Here is a 19,324-nt window from a genome sequence, read left to right on the forward strand (position 1 = left end):
ACTTTCTGTTATAAACAACCATCTGCGGATGGTTAATGCCAACCTTCGGGTGCCTTCGGCTGAAAGGCAATGGAGGGGGTCTCCTGTACTGTGAAGCCATCGGAGAGATAGATAGCCAAAGAAGAAACAAGCCTTCTCGCCAGGGTGCCTTATGCTGCTACCTCAAAGAAATGTAAATGTGTGCATTTGGTGCATCAGCAAATCTAAAGGCTGCTTAGGAACCACTATGTTGCTTTAATAGATGGAAGTTGTTTGAAGCTTCGTGGTGACTAAGATGTAGTTTTTTGAGTGGTAATGTATGAGTATTAGCATCTTAGTTCTGGTTTGTGTATTTCCAATGGAAACTGACAAAAAAGGTTTGCACTAGGCACAGAATGGATGCATAATAATAAAAATGTATCTACACTGAATGCACTTGTTTTATTTTAAATAATAAATCTCTGCATATTTTTCAATATCTCATCTCATATTGTGTGTTATAATATTTTAAGATAACAACTTGCATGTTCACTGTGCTTTCAGTCGCAGCCTGGGCCCTTATAGCTCTATAAATACATATCACTAAACCCCATTGTGCAAACCAGTATTCATTTCTGAGACTGTCTAGTTACACACACAGACATCTGCAGTGGTTGCATTAACCAACTGAGCTTTCATGGCATAAAAGAGTGCATTGCTCACTGATTATTTTAACTTGCATTTTCATTTGAGGTATGTGTGTTAACTTTTGTATGTTTTGACGGCAAGGCGACCGGCCAACTAAATAAGATTATTGTGTTCTTTTTAGACACTTGTCTGCCCCTCCCCCACACTTAGTGACCCCGCCCCTCTCTACTCTCAGGCTCATAGTTCCCTTCAACAGCTGGCACACTCTGGTTCTGTGTTGCAAAACTCAGTTGACGTGTATGGACACATTCAAGCTCTGTCTGGAGCTGGTGAGAATCCTGGGTTATAGAGGTGTGCCCAGAGCTACAAGAGGGCCGGGTCCCTTGTCTCAGCCCCAGTATTAATTAAACATATATTGAAACAGGTTGGCCCTATTTTCATGTCCTTAACTCTTAGCAAAAACCACTGATCGCTTTCTGAATAATTAGTGTAAAAATGTTAAGGTAATCCATGTCAGCTCTTTAGATCCTGTTTATATTACACATTTTACTCAATTTTGCATTCCCTAAGGGTATTAGCTATTTTCAGGATGTTGTGTTTCTGTATTTGTTTGTGTAGCATCTTACTGTTATACATTGAATAATTTGTACTGGGTCGCTTCCAGGTGTTTACAAAAGCCTACAATGGGCGCTCTGGATCCGAGCTAAAAGGCAGTGCAAGTTTCTCAAAGTGCCTGTCAGTGTGTCCAGTAGGGATTCAGGATACATGATCATCCAGTTCTTGGCCTCTACGCAGAGAGCAACAGTCATGTATTCCAGTTGCAATTGTAATTCTGTCAAATGTGTGCGAAGGAGGTGCACAGTTCCCAAAATATTGACAAGGTGAAATTAAAAGAAACTACAAGTGGGTGGTTGTCTCTTTGATGGGTGGTGAAGTGAAGGAGATGTGAGGAAGTGCAGTTATGTAAGTAACAGGCCCTGTTATTACCCAAGACACTCCTCTAATGTACCTCAGAAAGGCTGAGCCCACGGCCATGACTGGATCCTGTGACCCACATGGTCTACTCATAACTCTGCATCAGGCCTATTAGCTCACTGTGGCCCAACCTGTGCTTAGGTGCAATGATCTGTCTGGCGTAAATAATTCCGTTGGGAATCCATGGGTGTCATTTAGGGGTCGCAGCTGGGACCCCCAGCTTGCTCCTTGCCACCCCTGGCACTGCGTTTGCGACCCCTGGCCTCATGGGTGGCAAATTCAGTGCCAGGAGCACAGGGCAGCTCGTCATCATGCCAATAGTGGGTTGAGATGTCACCTTGCCTGCATCTGCACCACCACAAGTGAGGAGGTCATGGTCAGCTTCCTCCCTAGTGGTGCCTGGTGTAATGAAATTAAAATTGCATTTATTTAACACTACTACCCCTGATTACGCGTGGAAGCGCTTCCTTGACATCCTGCCCCCAATCACCTCCTTCTCCATGAACTCCCTCACTATCACCGTCCAACGGTGCCCCTCATCTCTTCAAGACCCCTATATTGCGTTTATTTATTGTATGGCAGTACTCATCCCAATGTAGAGTGTCCGACCACTTCACATCTCGCATATCACAAAGAGACTATGTTATGTGTATTTTTAAAGTTCACTATCACTCACAATGTTATCCTGACACTGAGCAGGTGAGTCTGCCTAGCTCTCCCTACGGTAGGATGGTTGAGATGCAAGGCCTTTTCGAATTACCCCAGAGAGACAAGGAATCAAAGAAGTGTGTAAATCAATGTATATGAAATGTCATTTAAGGCACTAGGGGTACAAGGTGTAGAACTCACACCCCATCCTCTCTGATAGGCTTTACCCACTAGAGTTATCTTGCTGATATTGTCATCCCTGAGAATAGCTGGGCACAAAAAGAAACCTCAGCAGGCTCCTCCCCTCTCTGCTGTGATGCCTAACCTGTCTGCTCTGGCTTCCCTGCATAATCTAATGTGTGATCTTAGGCACATATTTTATTTCCCCAATCCTCCCATTTTTGCGTTACCCCATATAAAACACTTTAAATACGTGAGTTCCAAATAAAAGTTTTACAAAAACATGTTGTGTTTCATTTAATAAACTATAATGTTGCTTTGTCTGTAAGAATTTTGGGCCACATACAGGATGCGCATGCAGCTGCCTTATCTTTTAATTCACTAACAGCGTTGCCGCCAGGGCGGGGGCAGGAACGGTTCTAACTTCATGTTTAAAACTATCACTTTTAATAATTAACTCTCAGTGCAGTGATCTAATGTAACGTATTAATGTCAAAGGTTCCACATGTTAAAGAAATGCACTTTATGATATTTTAAGTGAGGTTTGTTCCATGATTTACATGGAAACATTTCCAGGGCTCGACTCGTGCATGGGTTCTTAGAGCCAAGCCAGACCCTTGGTTCGACTCGCCCTGTTATTTTGTTGGCCTGCCCACCTCTAGTCCATAGTGACCTGCAGTGACATGGTCACCCTTTATCCGAGTGTGCCTAAAAACAATGTGGTAATGAGCCCTTAACAAGGGCAAATCCAGTCCTAGGTTTCTTGTGTTCCAGTCAAGGATGGACCTGGCTGGCAGTCTGGGCCGGACTGTACCCGTTGGAGCAGGGTCAGGACTGATTTGCATATAGTTGGTTCCAAACTGAGGTGGCATGATGGGCAAAATTATGATGGACTGGGATGCGGCTCGAATAATTCCAGTGGCTGAGATTAATTCAAGCATTCCATCCATCACTTTTTGTATACTTTAAAACAATGTTTGGCTGCACAAAGAGCAAGGAGTAAAGTGGACATGTGATAGAAGATGGGAGAAAGATCTCCTTGTTTGGATGAACTTTAATCTACATCGTGCGGACAAAGGATGGATGTGTCCTGGGCACCACCATCTCCTGTTTGAAAAAGGTGTATGGGGAAGCAGGTGCAACAGGCAAATTAGCTGGCACACCTTTCGGCTGGTGCAGAATGTGGAGGAGTGCCCGCTTTAGCTCACATTCCTGGGGTGAGTGGAAAACCTGCTCTCAATGTCTGATCTCTGATTCAACCCCCCCGCAATGTGGTAAACCCAGCTGACCATCCCCAGGGACATGGCCCATTTCCACAAGTACTCTGCCAGCTAGCAGTTTTATATAGAAAGGTTTTCTCTCTCTTAGCTCTCCCCCACAGATAGCTTTTTATTGCGGTGAGAGCTCATGCCACCATACACGACACACCACATCACACATAAACGTACACATACACACACCATTAGGCTCTGGTCCAGCTGGCTTCAGTCACTGGTTGACAGGGCTGTCATCAGCATTGATAGCAGGAGGGCCAACTTAAGGGTGGTGCAACCGGTGCAGCCGCACCTAGCACTGACTTTGGTGTGGGCGCCTTGTTTAAAAATAACTATTGGTTTAAAGCAGTGCACTTCCTTGTGTGTCCAGCAGTTTCAGGCAACAATATAAATGTCAAGGTAACTCTGGGGATTAATGTTCCTGCTGTAAGAAATAGGAGTTTTGTCTAGTGGCAGTTTTGACTCATCATAAAGTAGCACAGAGGGTTAATGTGCCTGCTGCAGAGAACGTGTACCATGCAGCTCACAGAACTGAGTGTGAGTGAACTATGAGTAGCGCTATTAAAAAGTGAAATATATGTCAGAGAGAGGCTATAGAGACGAGGGACACTGTTGGAAAGTGGTAGTGAGGGAATACGTGGAGAAAGCAGTCATGATGGCAACAAAAAGACTGTCGCCCCATCAATCCACCAGTGCTAAAGCCGGTCTTCGATATCAACCCACTGCATTTCTCAAATGTGAACTACTTAAAATGGTAGTCCACACCCATATTGGCATTCATTTCTTACTTTTCAATAGTTTGCATTTTTTTTTTTTTTAAATGGCTCCCATATGTCACTCTGTTTACATATATAAAACACCCCTCATTCCACAACGCCCGCACCTTATCAAATTGGTGCTTCTTGTCCATCCTACTACGTTTTCTTTACATTATTTTCTGTATTCCTGAGGGCCTGGCATCTGCCAAGTATTAACTGGTTGCTTGCTTGCTCTTTAAGTACTCTGCACACTTTATTTTTTATATTTATTTTACCATTTGGACATGGCCAAGGTCCATGTTGGAATAGTAAACAAATAAAAGCATGCAGCGTAAAGGTAAGGTGCATTGGTTTTGCCAATGCTTGTTGCTTCCTGATGTAGACAATGCCTTTGGTGTTGTCTGCATTCATGATCACCAGCTTGGCCCTGAGAACAGAGATTGACCCTTATCACACCTGGAAGGCAGCCTTCACCTCCAGTCTGTTCATGTCAATGGATAACTCAGTGGGTCTGGCACGTGTCGCCGACCCTACTCGAATGAGTTTGTGGTGAAAACAGTCTTTCTACACAACAGACAGAAGGAAGCATCCCACCAATAGGTTTGCACTCAAGGGCCTGGCATCTCAAGGCTGTACAGGAAGACCGGTAGACAGGGATAGAATCAGCTTAATGTGCATTGTTTTTCATTATGATAACTTTTTATTTTTATGCACCACTGGGACCTTGGTTAATCAATTATTGTTAAGGTATAAATTATTTAGATAATAATGGCAAATAATTTGATGCATAATATATGTCTAGTTGCATAAAATGCTGCACAATTTGTCTTTACCGTACACATAATTCAGTAAACCCTGCCTTATAAGGTTCTCCTCAATTGCCAGGTAATTCCAGTTAATTCCATGTCTGTATAATGTGCACTAAGGTACAAGTGATGTTTAGTAAGAGATACACATGTTGCCAGAATTAGAAATCATGGATTATTAATGAGTATTTAGTTACTTTTCAGTGGGTTCAAGGGTAATCGGAAACTAGAGAATCCATTGAAGAACGTGGACATATATCAAATATGGGGTTGATATTTTGCTAATAGGCAGGGATTTGAGTAAGCATCTGTGAAGTAACTAAATTTTGCTGCATTTCAGTATCGGGAAAGACCACTTTCTTACTAAGACAGAGAGATGTTCTACAGGTATATCCTTGTTGATGCTAGATGCAGGTTTTAAATGACAGATTGCTAAAAGCTTCCTTTCTCACTTTGAGCTATGCATTCCATCTGCAGATGTCGGTGCCCAGCAAAGTGATGAGGAAGAGAGCCAGTGTTTCTGTTGTCTCTCTTATACAATTCCCCTTTCCCACTTCTACTATTTCTCTCATATCAAACTGAATGTGGTGAGCAGTGGTTCGAGTGAGGCGAGGGAGAGTGCATTGCTCCCACTGAATTCAGAGTACAAGGTCAGTGCTCTCTGACAGCTCATTCTCTCTGCTTGATTACAATATATTGTTATTATGATTCCTTTTAATAGGGGCATTTTCCTATGTGGGTAGGGTAATTGATCGCTGGTGCCCCAGGGCCACAATGCTGTTGCATTAAACTTGGGTAGCCAAGACACTCCCTTAAGGGAACTTGTAGTGTGTTGAGGCCAGACAATAAAGGCCTTCTTCAGAAGGTAGAGGGACTTAGAAACTCAGACTTAGAGTGACAAAACAGATAACATCCACAAACATAAATGTCCAGTCAATACTTGACTCAATAAAAAGGACTTTAATTTACAGACCAATTAATCAATCAGGATTTATAAAGTGTGGCAAATCACCCAGGAGGATCTCAAGGCGCTGGAGTTGCTAGCTGTTCATTCGAACAGACATGTCTTGAGTCCTTTGCTGAATTCCCGAAGCAATGGGCATTCCTCAGGAGCAAGGGAAGGTCGTTCAAAGCTTTGGCCATCACGTGAGAGAAGGTGTGTCCTCCACCGTTGGATCGTCCAACCCGGGGGGGGGGGGGTGTTTGGAAAGAAGACGGAGGCGGATCGCAGGTGCCTGGTTGGTTGGTGGTAGGTCATTCTTTTTTTGATGTACAGGTTAATAAATTGTACAATTAGAATTATGAGTCTGAGCTTCTTTGGAACCCATGATGCAATTGTAAACAAAAACGTCCTCATCCTCTGCGCCAACCCCTCAACCTGGGACGACTCCTGGTGGCCGAACACTCTGGGAGCAGCCCCGACACCCACCGACCACGCACGCAACCTGGGCGTCATCCTCGACAAAACACTCTCCATGACCAAGCAAGTCCGCTCCATCTCCTCATCCTGCTTCAACACCCTCTGCATTCTCCGCAAGATCTACAGATGGATCCCCACAGATACAAGAAGAACAGTCACCCAAGCCCTCATCAGCAGCAAACTTGACTACGGAAACGCCCTCTACGCAGGAGCCCCGGCCAAACACTTCAAATGACTGCAAAGCATACAAAATGCCTCCGCACGCCTGATCCTCGATGCCCCGCACCACAGCCACATCACTCCCCATCTGAGAGACCTACACTGGCTCCCCGTCAACAAAAGGATAACCTTCAAGCTCCTCACCCACGCACACAAGGTGCTCCACAACACCGGTCCAGCCTAACTCAACAGACGACTCACCTTCTACACCCGTCCCGCCAACTCCGCTCAGCCGACCTCACTCTCGCCACCGTCCCCCGCATCCGAAGAGCGACCACCGGAGGCAGATCCTTCTCCCACCTCGCCGCCAAGACCTGGAACACCCTTCCTTTGCTCCTACGACAGACCGAAGACTGACTTTCAGGAAGCACCTCAAAACCTGGCTATTCAAGCAGTTGCAGCATTCCCCCTCCCCTCAGTGCCTTGAGACCCTTACGGGTGGGTAGTGCGCTCTACAAATACACTGACTGATTGATTGATTATATAACTCCCTAAATCTGGATGCTAGATTTTCAATTCACATTGCGTCCTTTAGCTAATGTTATCCTATAGAGAGATGCATCCAAACACTTGTGTCTTTTTAAAAGCATTCAAGTCTTTTAGAAAGATATGGTGTGCTTGATGTGAAGTTTGCAAAAATTCTTGTACCCAGTTTTTACTTTGAAGTAGATACCTGTGATACCCAAGGATACTCTCTTGTAAAAATTCCCATCGCTTAAAAAATGTCAATTTCCAATATTAGCAAGGAGGATACTTAAAAATCAAAAATTACAATCCCATAAAGCCACTACCCAAACAAGATTCATATCTCCAAGAATGTTGTGTATGATCTCAGCAATGCCATTTGTATCCTCTAGCTACTAGTATCCTCCAGTCACTAGTGTCTGCTTGAGGGGTAGAATTCACTTACTGGAGTCCTGGGACCAGTTTAAGACCCAAATGGTCATTTTGGCTCATAGTGTGGATAACTAGCAAATAGCTATGCTATGTTTTTTTTTTTTTTTACATTTGATGTGCACATTCCCACCATTTGCAGAGTCACACAGCTCTTCACAAATATGAGCGCAGTTGACACGGGCCCTATCCCACTACTAATCCCAAGTGTGCCTTGTAAAAGCCTTCAACTCAGAAAGGGCCTGATTTAGCTCTCTGCATACTCCGTCACGGATGTTAGGGATATCCATTCTGTCGTATTATGATCCCATTATATCCTAAGGAGATCGTAATGCAGCAGACCGGATAGCCGTCACACTTGTACCGGAGCATTCCATCTGTCATTACCTAAATCAGGCCCTAAGGCATGATTGGACCAGTCGCCACTGGCCAGAACTGAAGAAAACAGGACAGTTACTTTAACCAGGAATATCTCTTGACCCATAAAGGCTATGATGATGGCCCAAACCGTTCCAGATGAAGACACCTTCCTCCGGCTTGAACTTGAAATCACACCAGGGGCGTGAAGACCAAATATATACATGAGCTTCCAGGTCAGAGAAGACGTATGTACAGGCACCTGGTAGGCATGGGGTGGACCAGAATTGAGAAGTATCCACCTTCTTGCTTCTTGAAGGCAATGGAACAGCTGCACAACCTGGATTATGTAATACACATATTGGTGCGTACTGTCAAACTGAGGTACAGACTCCCATAAAATACATACATGGGGAAGGGTTTTGGCTCCCCGCTGCATTGTGTAATTTGGAAGGAATAAGGATGCCCCACAAAATGGCAGCCTTGGGGTGAGGATGCTTACGCCACACAAAAAGGTGGTCCTGGGCGTGGTGCGGGCTCCTTCCAATATGGCGGCCTCTGGAAATGGCACAGGGGCTGCCAGTCCCAGGGAGGCAGACCAACTCCACAGCATGGCAGCACCCTTCAGGCCAGATGCCAGTGGAAGTATAGTGAGAAAGGGTGGACTTCTGCCAGATGGTGTGGGACATCCAGCAGAAGAGGCATGACCACTACCGAAAATGTTCTGACATCTTTTGAGGCAAAGCATGGTTTCTTTGCAAATAAAAGGCCAAATATCCCATTATTTGTCATTCACCCTGCGTCTGAAAATACATCTGCCAAACACACTGGAGTATATATTTTGCTCGTTAGGCACGCATGAAGATTGAAATAAATAGATGAAAGTGTGACCATATAAAATTGGACTATAGGAATGAAATGCACATTATTTATGTTAGGGCTTTCTTGGAGCATTACCATAACACTTTGGTCCTGTGAACAATGATATCCCTCCCTTTTGAATTATTCAGAGCGCCCTCTATAATTCAGTGTTTAATGCTGAACGATGAACATTTAATTTTGTTTTGTAAGAAGCTGGTGCAAGGCTGCGGATTGGGCCAGAATCGATCGCCTTGTTACATTGTTGCACAGCTGTGACATAGTAGGCTGCAGAAGTGTGCAGACGTGCAAAGTTCTAGGCCTCGCAACGTCGCAAATTGTTTTTTAGAACTGTGCCAGCTATGCAAGCAAGAAGCTGGAACGGTTTATGAAATGGGGCCTAAAACCAGCCTGGGGCTGCTGCTAGGACGCGCCCTGTGCCATGCAGGGCTGTGAATGCGTCACTGGTAGCTGTTTGTCTTTTTGGGAGCGCCTCGGCATACCCCTCATTTCCCACAGAAAACTGAGGGAGGCATGCACACCAATGGGAGTTTTGTATCCAATATTGGAAAGAAATCTAATGCAAGACTTTAATAATTGTGACTCCTTTTCTTCATCTGTCTTGATCGAGAGCTTTCTCAAGACGTTCACACGAGTAAACGTAATAGGATAATGCTGGTTTCCTCGACTGTGTGAGTGTCTGAATACCCAGTTGTGGTCCATCATTCTCCGAAATATCCAATGCTCTGAACCACACAACCTAGTGCTAATCAATGCAGTGCTCTTGTACCACAACTGGACGATGAGACACTCATGCAGGGATTATGCTAGGATATTTTCTTTTGCATAAAAGCCTTCAGAAAATGAAATTGGTAACACATCAGAGCGAAACACGTGTCAGCTGCCTCTTTTCTCATCATGAACAATCAAGAAAATAAATTATCATTACAACATTCTGGTAATGTATTTAGTTTAAAAATTGGACACAACATTCCCATTGGTGTGCGTGCTTCCTTCCCTTTCCTGTACACAAGTCTCAGCTGTGGTGACAAGTGAAAGAGTCACGAATTGCATTAAAAAAAACATTTCACTGTAATAATGTGGGGTGGTGGCAGTCTACTCAGTACAGCGTAAGTCCCTACCTCTCATTTTGCTCCTGCTTCACGCATGAGCGTAGGCTGCCAGTCACAGGTTCAAACCCAGCTCTGACCTGTAGGTGGCCTGCAGGCAGGGGTGTAGCTTCAAGGGGGAGGTGTGGGGGGGGGGGAAACACCCTCAAATAAATGCATTCTTGGCCTGGTAGTTGGGCCTGGGGACCCAGAATCGGGTCAGCTATGCCTGCATTGGTTTATCCCACTTAATTGGGAAACGTCACATCCCCTGAAACTCACCGACTAAGCAACACCCCTGGTTTCATGTCCCACTGTATGACTTTCAGCAGCAGGGAATGGAAATGATGCCCAAGGGGCATCCACTGTTTGCTCTTCCTCATCACCACTCAGTGTTATGGGCAATCCTATGTGTTAACAATGAAATGCAAATTGTTGCTGCAGCCTGGCTTTCAACTCATGTTGGCCGAGAAATCCAGCTGCACAGAATGGATCGGTTAGAATGAAATTAAGCCAGATGGTTACACGATGCTGCCAACTTCTGTTTGAGAGCAATGGGGGTGTGGCAGGGCAGCCTGAAAGCACCTTTCCTGTACACTACCTAACAGTGACCGAGAGGTACTGGCAGATTTGAGGAAGACAACCACAAACACAAGATCAATATAGAGCCGCATATGTAGAGTGCAGGAGGGACAGAACTTAGATCAGTTGAGTCTGAGGCACCCATCAGTGCCACACTGATGCATTTTACATCACTCGTTTATATTTGATCAGGCTTCCTCTTTTTGACAATGTGTGTGTTTTTAGGTCCATCATGCATGCAGAAGGTAGGCATGCAGGATTCCTGTTTCTTTGTGCAGTAGAAAGTGAATGTTGTGCTCCATGATCATGCATACTGCAGAGAGTTGTGAGTACAATGGCCACTGTACGTATTCCTGTTTCATGAGGTGGGGGCTATTCAACCATGGTATGTACATTTTGTAAACTTGGCCTGTTATAAGACTGTCTTTTTCATACGTTTTCTTGTGGTTTGTTATTGTATGTATTTTATTTTAAGGGAAGGGTTTGTATTACATTATGCTTTTGTTTCCTTTGTTGCTGCTCTGTTCAATCTAGCATGTGATTTAATGGGTTGTTAGTTATAGTACTGTCTTTGGAGAGTTAGGGCTCACTAGGGGAGAAAATCCACTAGAGAGAGTTTAAAACTTGACACATCAATATTTACCTGTCTGGCTGCCTTAACTATTCATTCATTGCTACACATATGGAAGGGTATATGGGGCAATAGCCTGCTTCCCTAGACATTCATGCCCTCATCCTCTATCTCCCTAGTAGTTTTGCAGTGATGCCTGACCCTGGCACATACCCTTTCATTTCATTGTCATTAATTGTGTCGAAGTGGATCTTTATGAAAGAAAAGAGTAAAGTAATATTATTTATAGTCTACAAAATTACTAGTTTTTCGCCTGATTTGTAAATTGAAAGTGCCAGCATGCACAAGACAGAATCCTGAAATCTCGCCCTCCAAAGGCAGGCGCTGTAAAAGGTTGACTGATAGACTTTCGGACCTTTAACTCCTATTTCTACGTTCAGTAAAACAGTAAAAAAATCATAATTTCTCCGGCTTCATCCGACAGTCCAGCACCACTGTAATGAATATGTCACCATTGCAGCATGGCGCCCACAGCTGCCCGTTCTGTATTAACAGTTAGCGTTCCAGCTGTCTCTAACCAGATACATGATTGGCGTTTCGTCCTGTCGAACTATAGCAACAGGTAGAGTGGGGTTTGATTGGCGGATACCCGGACTTGTCTGTGACTGGCAGTACTACCGGCCAACCGGCCTCGGGTGGTTGCCTGGACTCTCCCCAGCTGCTGGAGTGCACAAGGCGCCATGGCTGCTGCTGGAGGACAAGTGTGGCGGCGGGTCGGGGCTCTGTCAGGGGCACTGGCGGTCACCGCAGGAGCCTACGGGGCACACGGTAAGACGCGGACAGCGGTCACTCTCCACGCCGGAATGAGTCATGCAGGTGCATTCTGAGTCTTGCGAGCCCGGTGCATTCTGGGGCCACGAGCCCCCTGCGGAGGAGCAGAACTCTTTACGGAAGCCGCCGAGGGAGGTTTCTGTTCGTGTTTCGAGCTCGTCTTTCAAAATCTAGTCCCTTTTCTGTTTCCACCATTCCCACGATACATAAAAGCCCCCTTCACCTGCAGAAGGATGGACTTTTAAGTCTGACCACCTGTGAAGAGCGTGGGCATCGTCAACCTGCTGCTCTACGGGTATTGAGAGGCCCTGGAGTCGATGGGTGTTTCTGGGAGGTAATTCAGTAGCCACCTAAAAAATAAAATAAAAACAAAGAAATAAAAATCGCCCTCACCCCTTGCAGAGAGTTACTTGGGAGGCCTGGGCTCAGCCAGAGGTACCTGGAGAAGCTGGTTCACCAAGGCCCTTCTATGACTGTGGACTGTCCTTTGGCCTCACTGTAAAGTCACCCCCCCCCCCCCCTCCCCTGAAATAAGCCTACTTTTGTTACCCTTAGGGGTCCTAGAATTACACTTTCCCTGTTATTTCCTTTATCCTGAAAGTGCCAGGCTGCCAGCAAGCAAATGTTTTAATGAGCAACACTTGGCTGTTGATGTTCCTGCTTCTCAAAGCAAAATGCTGTTTGTTTGTTCATATTCTGATATTTGCAGGGACTGGTACTTGAATTACATGTTGTAGAGAATCCTATTTGGTACCGTTTAACAAGACATTTTGACCCCATGTGCATTAACATTGCCTTACAGCCCACTGCTAAGGGCTATACTAGTAAAGGCCCTCAACCCAAATTATAGCAGCAGTGGTCTTTAACAACAGTATAGTCTGCGCAAGTTTGGCTATAAAACTATTCGAACATTCCACCCACTGAAGGTAGAACGTTCTGAATTAAAAGGGAAGAAACAGAAACACAAACATTGGAATGTTGGAGCTCTGGGCTTACACCAGCCATTATTAACCCTGAGCTACTTCAGTGGGGCTCCCAACATTCCAGTGGTCTAGTTCTCATCTAGGAATAGTTTTGCCAGCTCCAAAATGCATTCAAAGTGATTTCACATAGCATTTTCTGTTTAAAGTTTGTATTTCAAAGAGACAAAATACCGGGTTTTGCAGTACAGAGGCGTACTGTTTTGTGCATCCCAACAGTAACCACTGTTCTATGGCTATTTGATAAGGTGGGTTTTAGTTAAGGTTGTTTCTAATTTGAAGCTGTCGTTTAGGTGGCATAGGGTAATGTGGAATCAAAGAACCTTGCTTGTAGTGAAATGTTTTCCTTCTGACATTTGCTTTCTTAAAAATGTTAATCTTTTCAACCTGCAGGACTCCGACGCAGTGACCGGGATGAGTACCTTAAAGAGGTAGGTGAGATTCACTTTCTCTTGCAGGATTTATTCTAGGTGGTGGGCTGGACACCTCAGTGGAGCAATGGTTACACCCCTGAGTTCTGGAGACCTTTCAGTATATGTGACGTGGGGCTGCCATGCGTTAGTGCAGCTGCTTTACTTAGAAACATATACATATTATAACATGTAAACAACGCTGCATGCACCTACAACGTAGCTATAAAAAAAGTTTTAAAAAGGGAGAGTTGTAAGCTTCTTCCAGTTGTTTCTTAACATCGTGCGTACCTTCATGGCCCATCGCAATACAGCTAAGCTTCTATCACAGATCTTTATGCTAACATTAAATGGGTTGGGAAAACTCTTTAAAGTGATGATCTTTGAATCTAATGAACTTTCTAATAAAAAAAATGTTCTGCTCCTTTATTGAAGACAGTGTATGATGTTTTGAGTGTAAGGGATACTCTTCCATATCCTTGTTGCTGCACCAGAGAGGGACTGGCTAGTTTGCTTACTTTTGTTATTTGTATGTGAGCACTTATTTTTTCCTTGAGTTTCTGTTTTTACGTTGGATGATTCATGTAGGTGTCCCAGGTATGTGGATGAATTTGGGCGTAAGGCTTTGTAAGCGACTGAGCCTTTCCCGCCATCCAGAGTAGTAACCTGGATGCCTCCACCACCTTGCTGCTTTCCCTCTAGTGTACATATCTTAGATGAATTGTCTAACAGTATATGCTGTCTACAGGGCTCATGTGGCCATTGGTTCTGTTTCATGTGGTGTGCTCTGCCCCATCATTCTCTTTCTCTTTTCCTTTTAGCTCTATGCCACATCCAATCACTACCACTTCCTCCACAGTCTAGCACTTTTGGCTGTGCCGCACTGTCGCAGACCCTTGCTGGTAAGTGTCTAGATCCTCCTTGTGTTCTCAGTGTGCTCTTATATGTTGATCAAAGCCTTGATGAAATGAAGGGAGAACTATTGAATCAGCACATTAAACTGATCCTCTTGATTGACAGCAGAGTTGCAAGATAGAGAACTCTGGTTAAAGAAGGACCTAAGGTCAAAGAAAACGACAAATGCCACCTGCATATCCACTGCATTCATCGTTGTGACGAGCTCTCACCCTGCCTTCACCACCATTTCTAATACATCTCCCTAATTTGTTTATCAAACCTCTTGCATGTTTAACAATCCCACCAATTGTTCTCTTCACTGGCTGCTGCTCTCTTTTGCATCATCTACAAGTTCCTCCCGGTCAGCCTCCAATCTTGTGTTTGTTCTTCAATAAAGTTCCCAAAGTTCCAGTAATCCTCCAATCGGTCCCTGCAGGTGGTCTCATGCCTGTCTGAGATCCTTCTGCGTAGACACCGTGGCATGCAAGGAGAGAGGATGTGGTGTAACAGTCAGAGCTGCCTACTATGGACCTGGGGGAACCTGGTTCGAACTTTGCATCGGCTCAACATCCTATGATTCTGGGCACATCACTCAATCTCCTCATGCCTAAAAAATAATAAATGGATGTGTCCTTGTGTGATGCAACTGGTGCTCATGTAAAGCACTTCAATACCTTCTAGTTGAGTCCACGCTATAGAAAACTGCAAATAAAACGTATAAAATATGTAATGCTGTCATTTTCCAATAAGATCATTTGTACAAAGCCTTCAGCCTCCGATAGACACCCCATATCTAACTATCTGTACTGCCGCACACACACTCTGCATGTAAAGAAGCAGCTAACTGCCTTGCATCAGCTTTGTATTTAGATATATTTTTGTAGTACTTGGAACGTTACTTTAGCCATTTGATCTAGTCGCAGCACTGGAGTATATGTGTCTCTCGTTTACAACTTTAACTAAAAGATATTTTTTTAAGTATCTTTACAGCCCTCAACTCTCCCACTTCCACCAAAAAAACACAACAGCGTCTTTCCACTCTCGCTGCCTCTAAAATGCCTTCCTCCAGATCACAAAAGGTGTTTGCAACTAATCAAATCACATTGCGAATTCAATTCTATATTTATATTCTCACTTACTTACATTTATCTCTTTCATATTGTTGTTTTGACTTAATGCAATATGGATTTTAGACTAAGCCCTATAAATCTTAGTAATGATACAATTTTTTCACTCACCGGTCAAATTGAAATAGCAATGTATGCTTCAGGTATTCAAGAATGTTAAACTTAAAAGCACAACATTAATTAGTGATTTCATCAGAGTGTGAGAATTAATTATCCAGGGATCGTCCACCTCCATTTTTGCAGTTTCTTCATATCTGGCAAAGACTGTTTGTGCTGACCGAGATCACTGTAAATTCAGCTGCACATATTAACCTGTGTCTTCATTCAATTAGCAAGCGCACAAAACCCTAAGGATAATAAAAATAATGTAGATAAAAGTTGGGACAAGACCATGTAAGTAAACAAGCTTTTCCATTGCAACGGGTCTCGCGTTTTCTTGAGTAAGAGATATTAGGGGTGTAAATTTCTAACTGGACTTTTCTTGCTACATAAATTGAAAATGAAAAGAAAACAGTTGACATAAGTGAGCCGATTCAAAGGGCCATGGCTGCCATGAGTGTGAAGGAGAGACACAAAAGGAAAAAGAAGTTTGCTCGCAGTCAAACGTATCGACAAGCTTGCAATTATCCCTGTAACCGGGTCAATGGCCAAGGTGGTAACAAAACTTCCCCAAGGAGGGACAAACGTAAAAGCATTTACCAATAATAACAAAGGATTTTTGAAAGGCAAGCCCATGAACGAGTGTTAGTGATGGGCAAGGTTAAAAGCCCGCAGGTAGATTAAAACACGTCAGAGTGCTTGCGCACTGACATAAAAAGGATTAAAGCCAATTCTAAGTCAAAGGTTTAGCGTGAGGGTAGATTTCACTTGGAAAAGAAACAAGCAAAAATCAGTTATGGGAAGCGAGAGTATGCAAAGTTTTCTTTCACAAAGAGAGGGGAAACAAGGCAAGGTTACCAGTAAATACTGGGGGTAACCTTTGAATAGGGGAAACAGGAAAAAGTATACAATGATGTAAGTGTGTGGAACACAGAACCTCTCTAAATAGAAGAAAACATACCTTAGAATTCTTGAAAAAAACGAGATTAAAACAAAATAAATAATAACTATACAGATACGACATGAATGACCATTGAATGATTACAAGGAGAGTAATCACCCCGAGATAAACACAACTGTTAACTGTTGTATCCTCATGGCCAAGCTTTACAAAATACTCCCAGCAGAGACCCAGAACTGCGTTACTCGGTGACTCAAGAGGCCAGTGCGAATTACCACTGTGATCATGTTTCCCAGTGAAATCCCCTAGAACATCATGGGGCCCTATTTCCCATTTGAAGGAGAAGCCTGCCCTTCTGAGGGCAAACACACTATTTCCTCCTTATACTTATTTCAGGCTATTGTGCGGCATGGCACGTCACATTTGAGTCAATTGAATGTGCGCAGAACATGCCTGGGTGTTATCAGAAGAGTAGAGTTTTGAACTTTGCCCTATTTCTGGCTCCTTGTGACTAGGCATTTGCAAATATTTGCATTTCAACTCGTTCTGTGAATTCATCTGCTTCACTTGGTGCCAAGTTGACGTCATCTAGAGTGACAGGGCCATATCCTTCATTCAGTTGTTGCCCTGGGGCTTTGCCTCCTATGCGGATACAACCAGCCCCTTCACTCAACCTTTGTGAGTTCCATGTTGTCATTCCATTTATAGCTGTTACCCTGCACTAGTGAGCCACGCGCATTGTGAGTCCCATGCATTGAGTTGGTGTGAAAGTGCATTTCTCTTATTTAAGTTAACACTATTGTATGTGTGTGTGGCAATGTTAGAATCCTTGTCTGATCTGAAGCCTTAGCATTGGTGTCTGTTTGTACCAGTATTACAATCCTTGGCCTAGTGTGGCTGTGTTTTTGGTGTCTGTCATTTTGTGGTGACGTGTTACTGTTCACGGTTTTAGTCCTGCCCTATCAGCATAACATTCCTTTGCTTGGCGACAGCCTGACCCTGATAGTAGGGATTGGAGGTGGATATAGTCTGTTGCATGGGTCAGTATTGCAATCCCCTGTACGGTGAGACCCTACTGTGAGCCTCTGTCTTGTGATGTGTGCGAGTATCTGATCTCTGCATAGCTACAGCTTTACCATGATGACTAGAGCGTCTGTTGTACATGCACGTTTCACAAAGTTTAGCACAAGTGCAGCTTTACCATTGGTATCTTTTGCTTGCAACAATCTTGTACTCTGATACGGTCTTGTCATGTGTGTTGGCTGCTATTGGGGGGAAGTGGGTTTCATACCTCATAGTAAATTTGCCATAGTCTAGCTCCAAATCTCCCTACCTCCCCCTTTTTAGTGATTAAAGGTGACACCGGGCAACCCCGTCCAAAAACTCCCAGCCAAGTTCCCTTTGCTAACTCTTTCCTCTGTCAGCACAGAGATGAAAAAATGAAATTTTTTTAGGAACAGCTTGGCAAGGAATCCTGTTCACTCACTTTGCGTAGTGGTTACTTGTATCCCCTGGCGCTTCCTTGCCTACATGGTCCTTTGCATCATTAACCTCTTCCCTTCTCCCGTTGCAGGCCGGCTCTTTGCTCACGTCTGGCATGGTCCTGTTTTGCGGCTCGTTCTATTACCAGGCGATCACATCAGACCCCGTTTTCAGAGAGGCAGCTCCCATTGGTGGGACCGCACTCATCTTGGGCTGGCTGGCCATGGCCCTCTGAGAAGATGTTTTGATAGTGGGGCGGTGATTAGTTCATGACAGCTGGATACTTCGAGATCTCACCGAGCATCTCTGGAACTTGTCTAATGCACTACCTGAATGGCCTTAAGTGTATTGCTAATATCTACACATGAGGCATTTGTGTTCCAGGGTGTCTCTGTAGAGGTTGATGCCTGATGACCACACTGAACAATTCAAGATGATTGACGGCTTGCTAAAGTATAAATGCATTTCCCTTGTTATCCATTGTATCTTTCCTGAAAATTGAACCGTGACCAAAGCCATATAAGGCAACACTGGTGGGGGCTTGAAAATAACAGAGTATTGTCTCATATCTCCTGTACTGCTTCTTGCTGGACTCGTGTGAGAGGTAAAAAACTTTTCTGTGCAAACAAAATAAATGAAGTAAATTGTGAACCTAATGTTTACTATTGTATTTGTGTGCTGGGTTTCAGTGTTGGGATGATATGCCTTATGGTCCAGAGTTGATCAAAAGGGTTTACCTATGGGGCAAGGGCACACATTCCTAGAGCTCCATTTTATGAATGACTGGGTGATGCGAAGAGCTGAGTTCTGTAGAGCTCTCCTTGTATTGTATGGGGCCCTCTCTTGTGTTTGTTAGTGTTGCATTTTTATATAGCCTAAATCAATTCCAGTGATATCGGAGCTTTAAATGTACCCCGCCCAGAAGTCTGCTCACAGGCCTCCAGTAGAAGTCAGACCAAATTAAAGGCTCTCTCTGGCCGTCCACATGGGCTATTGGGGAAATGGTGCTGAGTAGCAGCAAGAATTGAACCCTCAATATGCTCCAGCCAGAAACCTTTGATCATCCATTTCTATCCTGATCCATCGATAGATCAATCTAGAGGCCGAACCGTGGGGTGGGATGGGGGGGGGGGCGCTAGGCAGGTGCATGCGAGGCAGGTGGCGCAATATGGCAGACTCAAATCTCTGAACTCTGGATCCCGGAACCGATCCTGCAGGATGGCATGTCTGCAGAGGAGATTCTGACCCCTCGCCATCCCAGGAGGCAGAGGAGGACTGGGTGCTCATTGTGGAAGTAGCGGGCAGCTCAAATCTAAATTGGGGAGCGGGTGTGGAACTTG

At 44.3% G+C, this 19,324-nt stretch overlaps 1 protein-coding gene across 1 annotated transcript; it reads left to right on the forward strand.

Moving 5' to 3' along the window:
• The first annotated feature begins 11,926 nt into the window (after positions 1 to 11,926).
• Positions 11,927 to 18,635, forward strand: TMEM256 (transmembrane protein 256). The gene is made up of 4 exons (XM_069215584.1): positions 11,927 to 12,085; positions 13,462 to 13,499; positions 14,300 to 14,380; positions 18,076 to 18,635. Exons 1-4 carry the CDS (start codon positions 11,998 to 12,000, stop codon positions 18,217 to 18,219), a joined length of 351 nt encoding a protein of 116 aa, XP_069071685.1. The 5' UTR covers positions 11,927 to 11,997; the 3' UTR covers positions 18,220 to 18,635.
• Positions 18,636 to 19,324: the final 689 nt, after the last annotated feature.

This window comes from Pleurodeles waltl, chromosome 12 (genome assembly GCF_031143425.1).
Source record: "Pleurodeles waltl isolate 20211129_DDA chromosome 12, aPleWal1.hap1.20221129, whole genome shotgun sequence".
NCBI classification, from domain to species: domain Eukaryota; kingdom Metazoa; phylum Chordata; class Amphibia; order Caudata; family Salamandridae; genus Pleurodeles; species Pleurodeles waltl.

Bases quoted from the DNA above. Each gene is read 5' to 3' on its own strand.
- TMEM256 (XM_069215584.1), top strand. From the start codon at position 11,998: ATGGCTGCTGCTGGAGGACAAGTGTGGCGGCGGGTCGGGGCTCTGTCA. The intron at 13,500-14,299 runs GTAGGTGAGATT...TTTTCCTTTTAG, and splicing joins GGGATGAGTACCTTAAAGAG to CTCTATGCCACATCCAATCA. The intron at 14,381-18,075 runs GTAAGTGTCTAG...CTCCCGTTGCAG, and splicing joins ACTGTCGCAGACCCTTGCTG to GCCGGCTCTTTGCTCACGTC.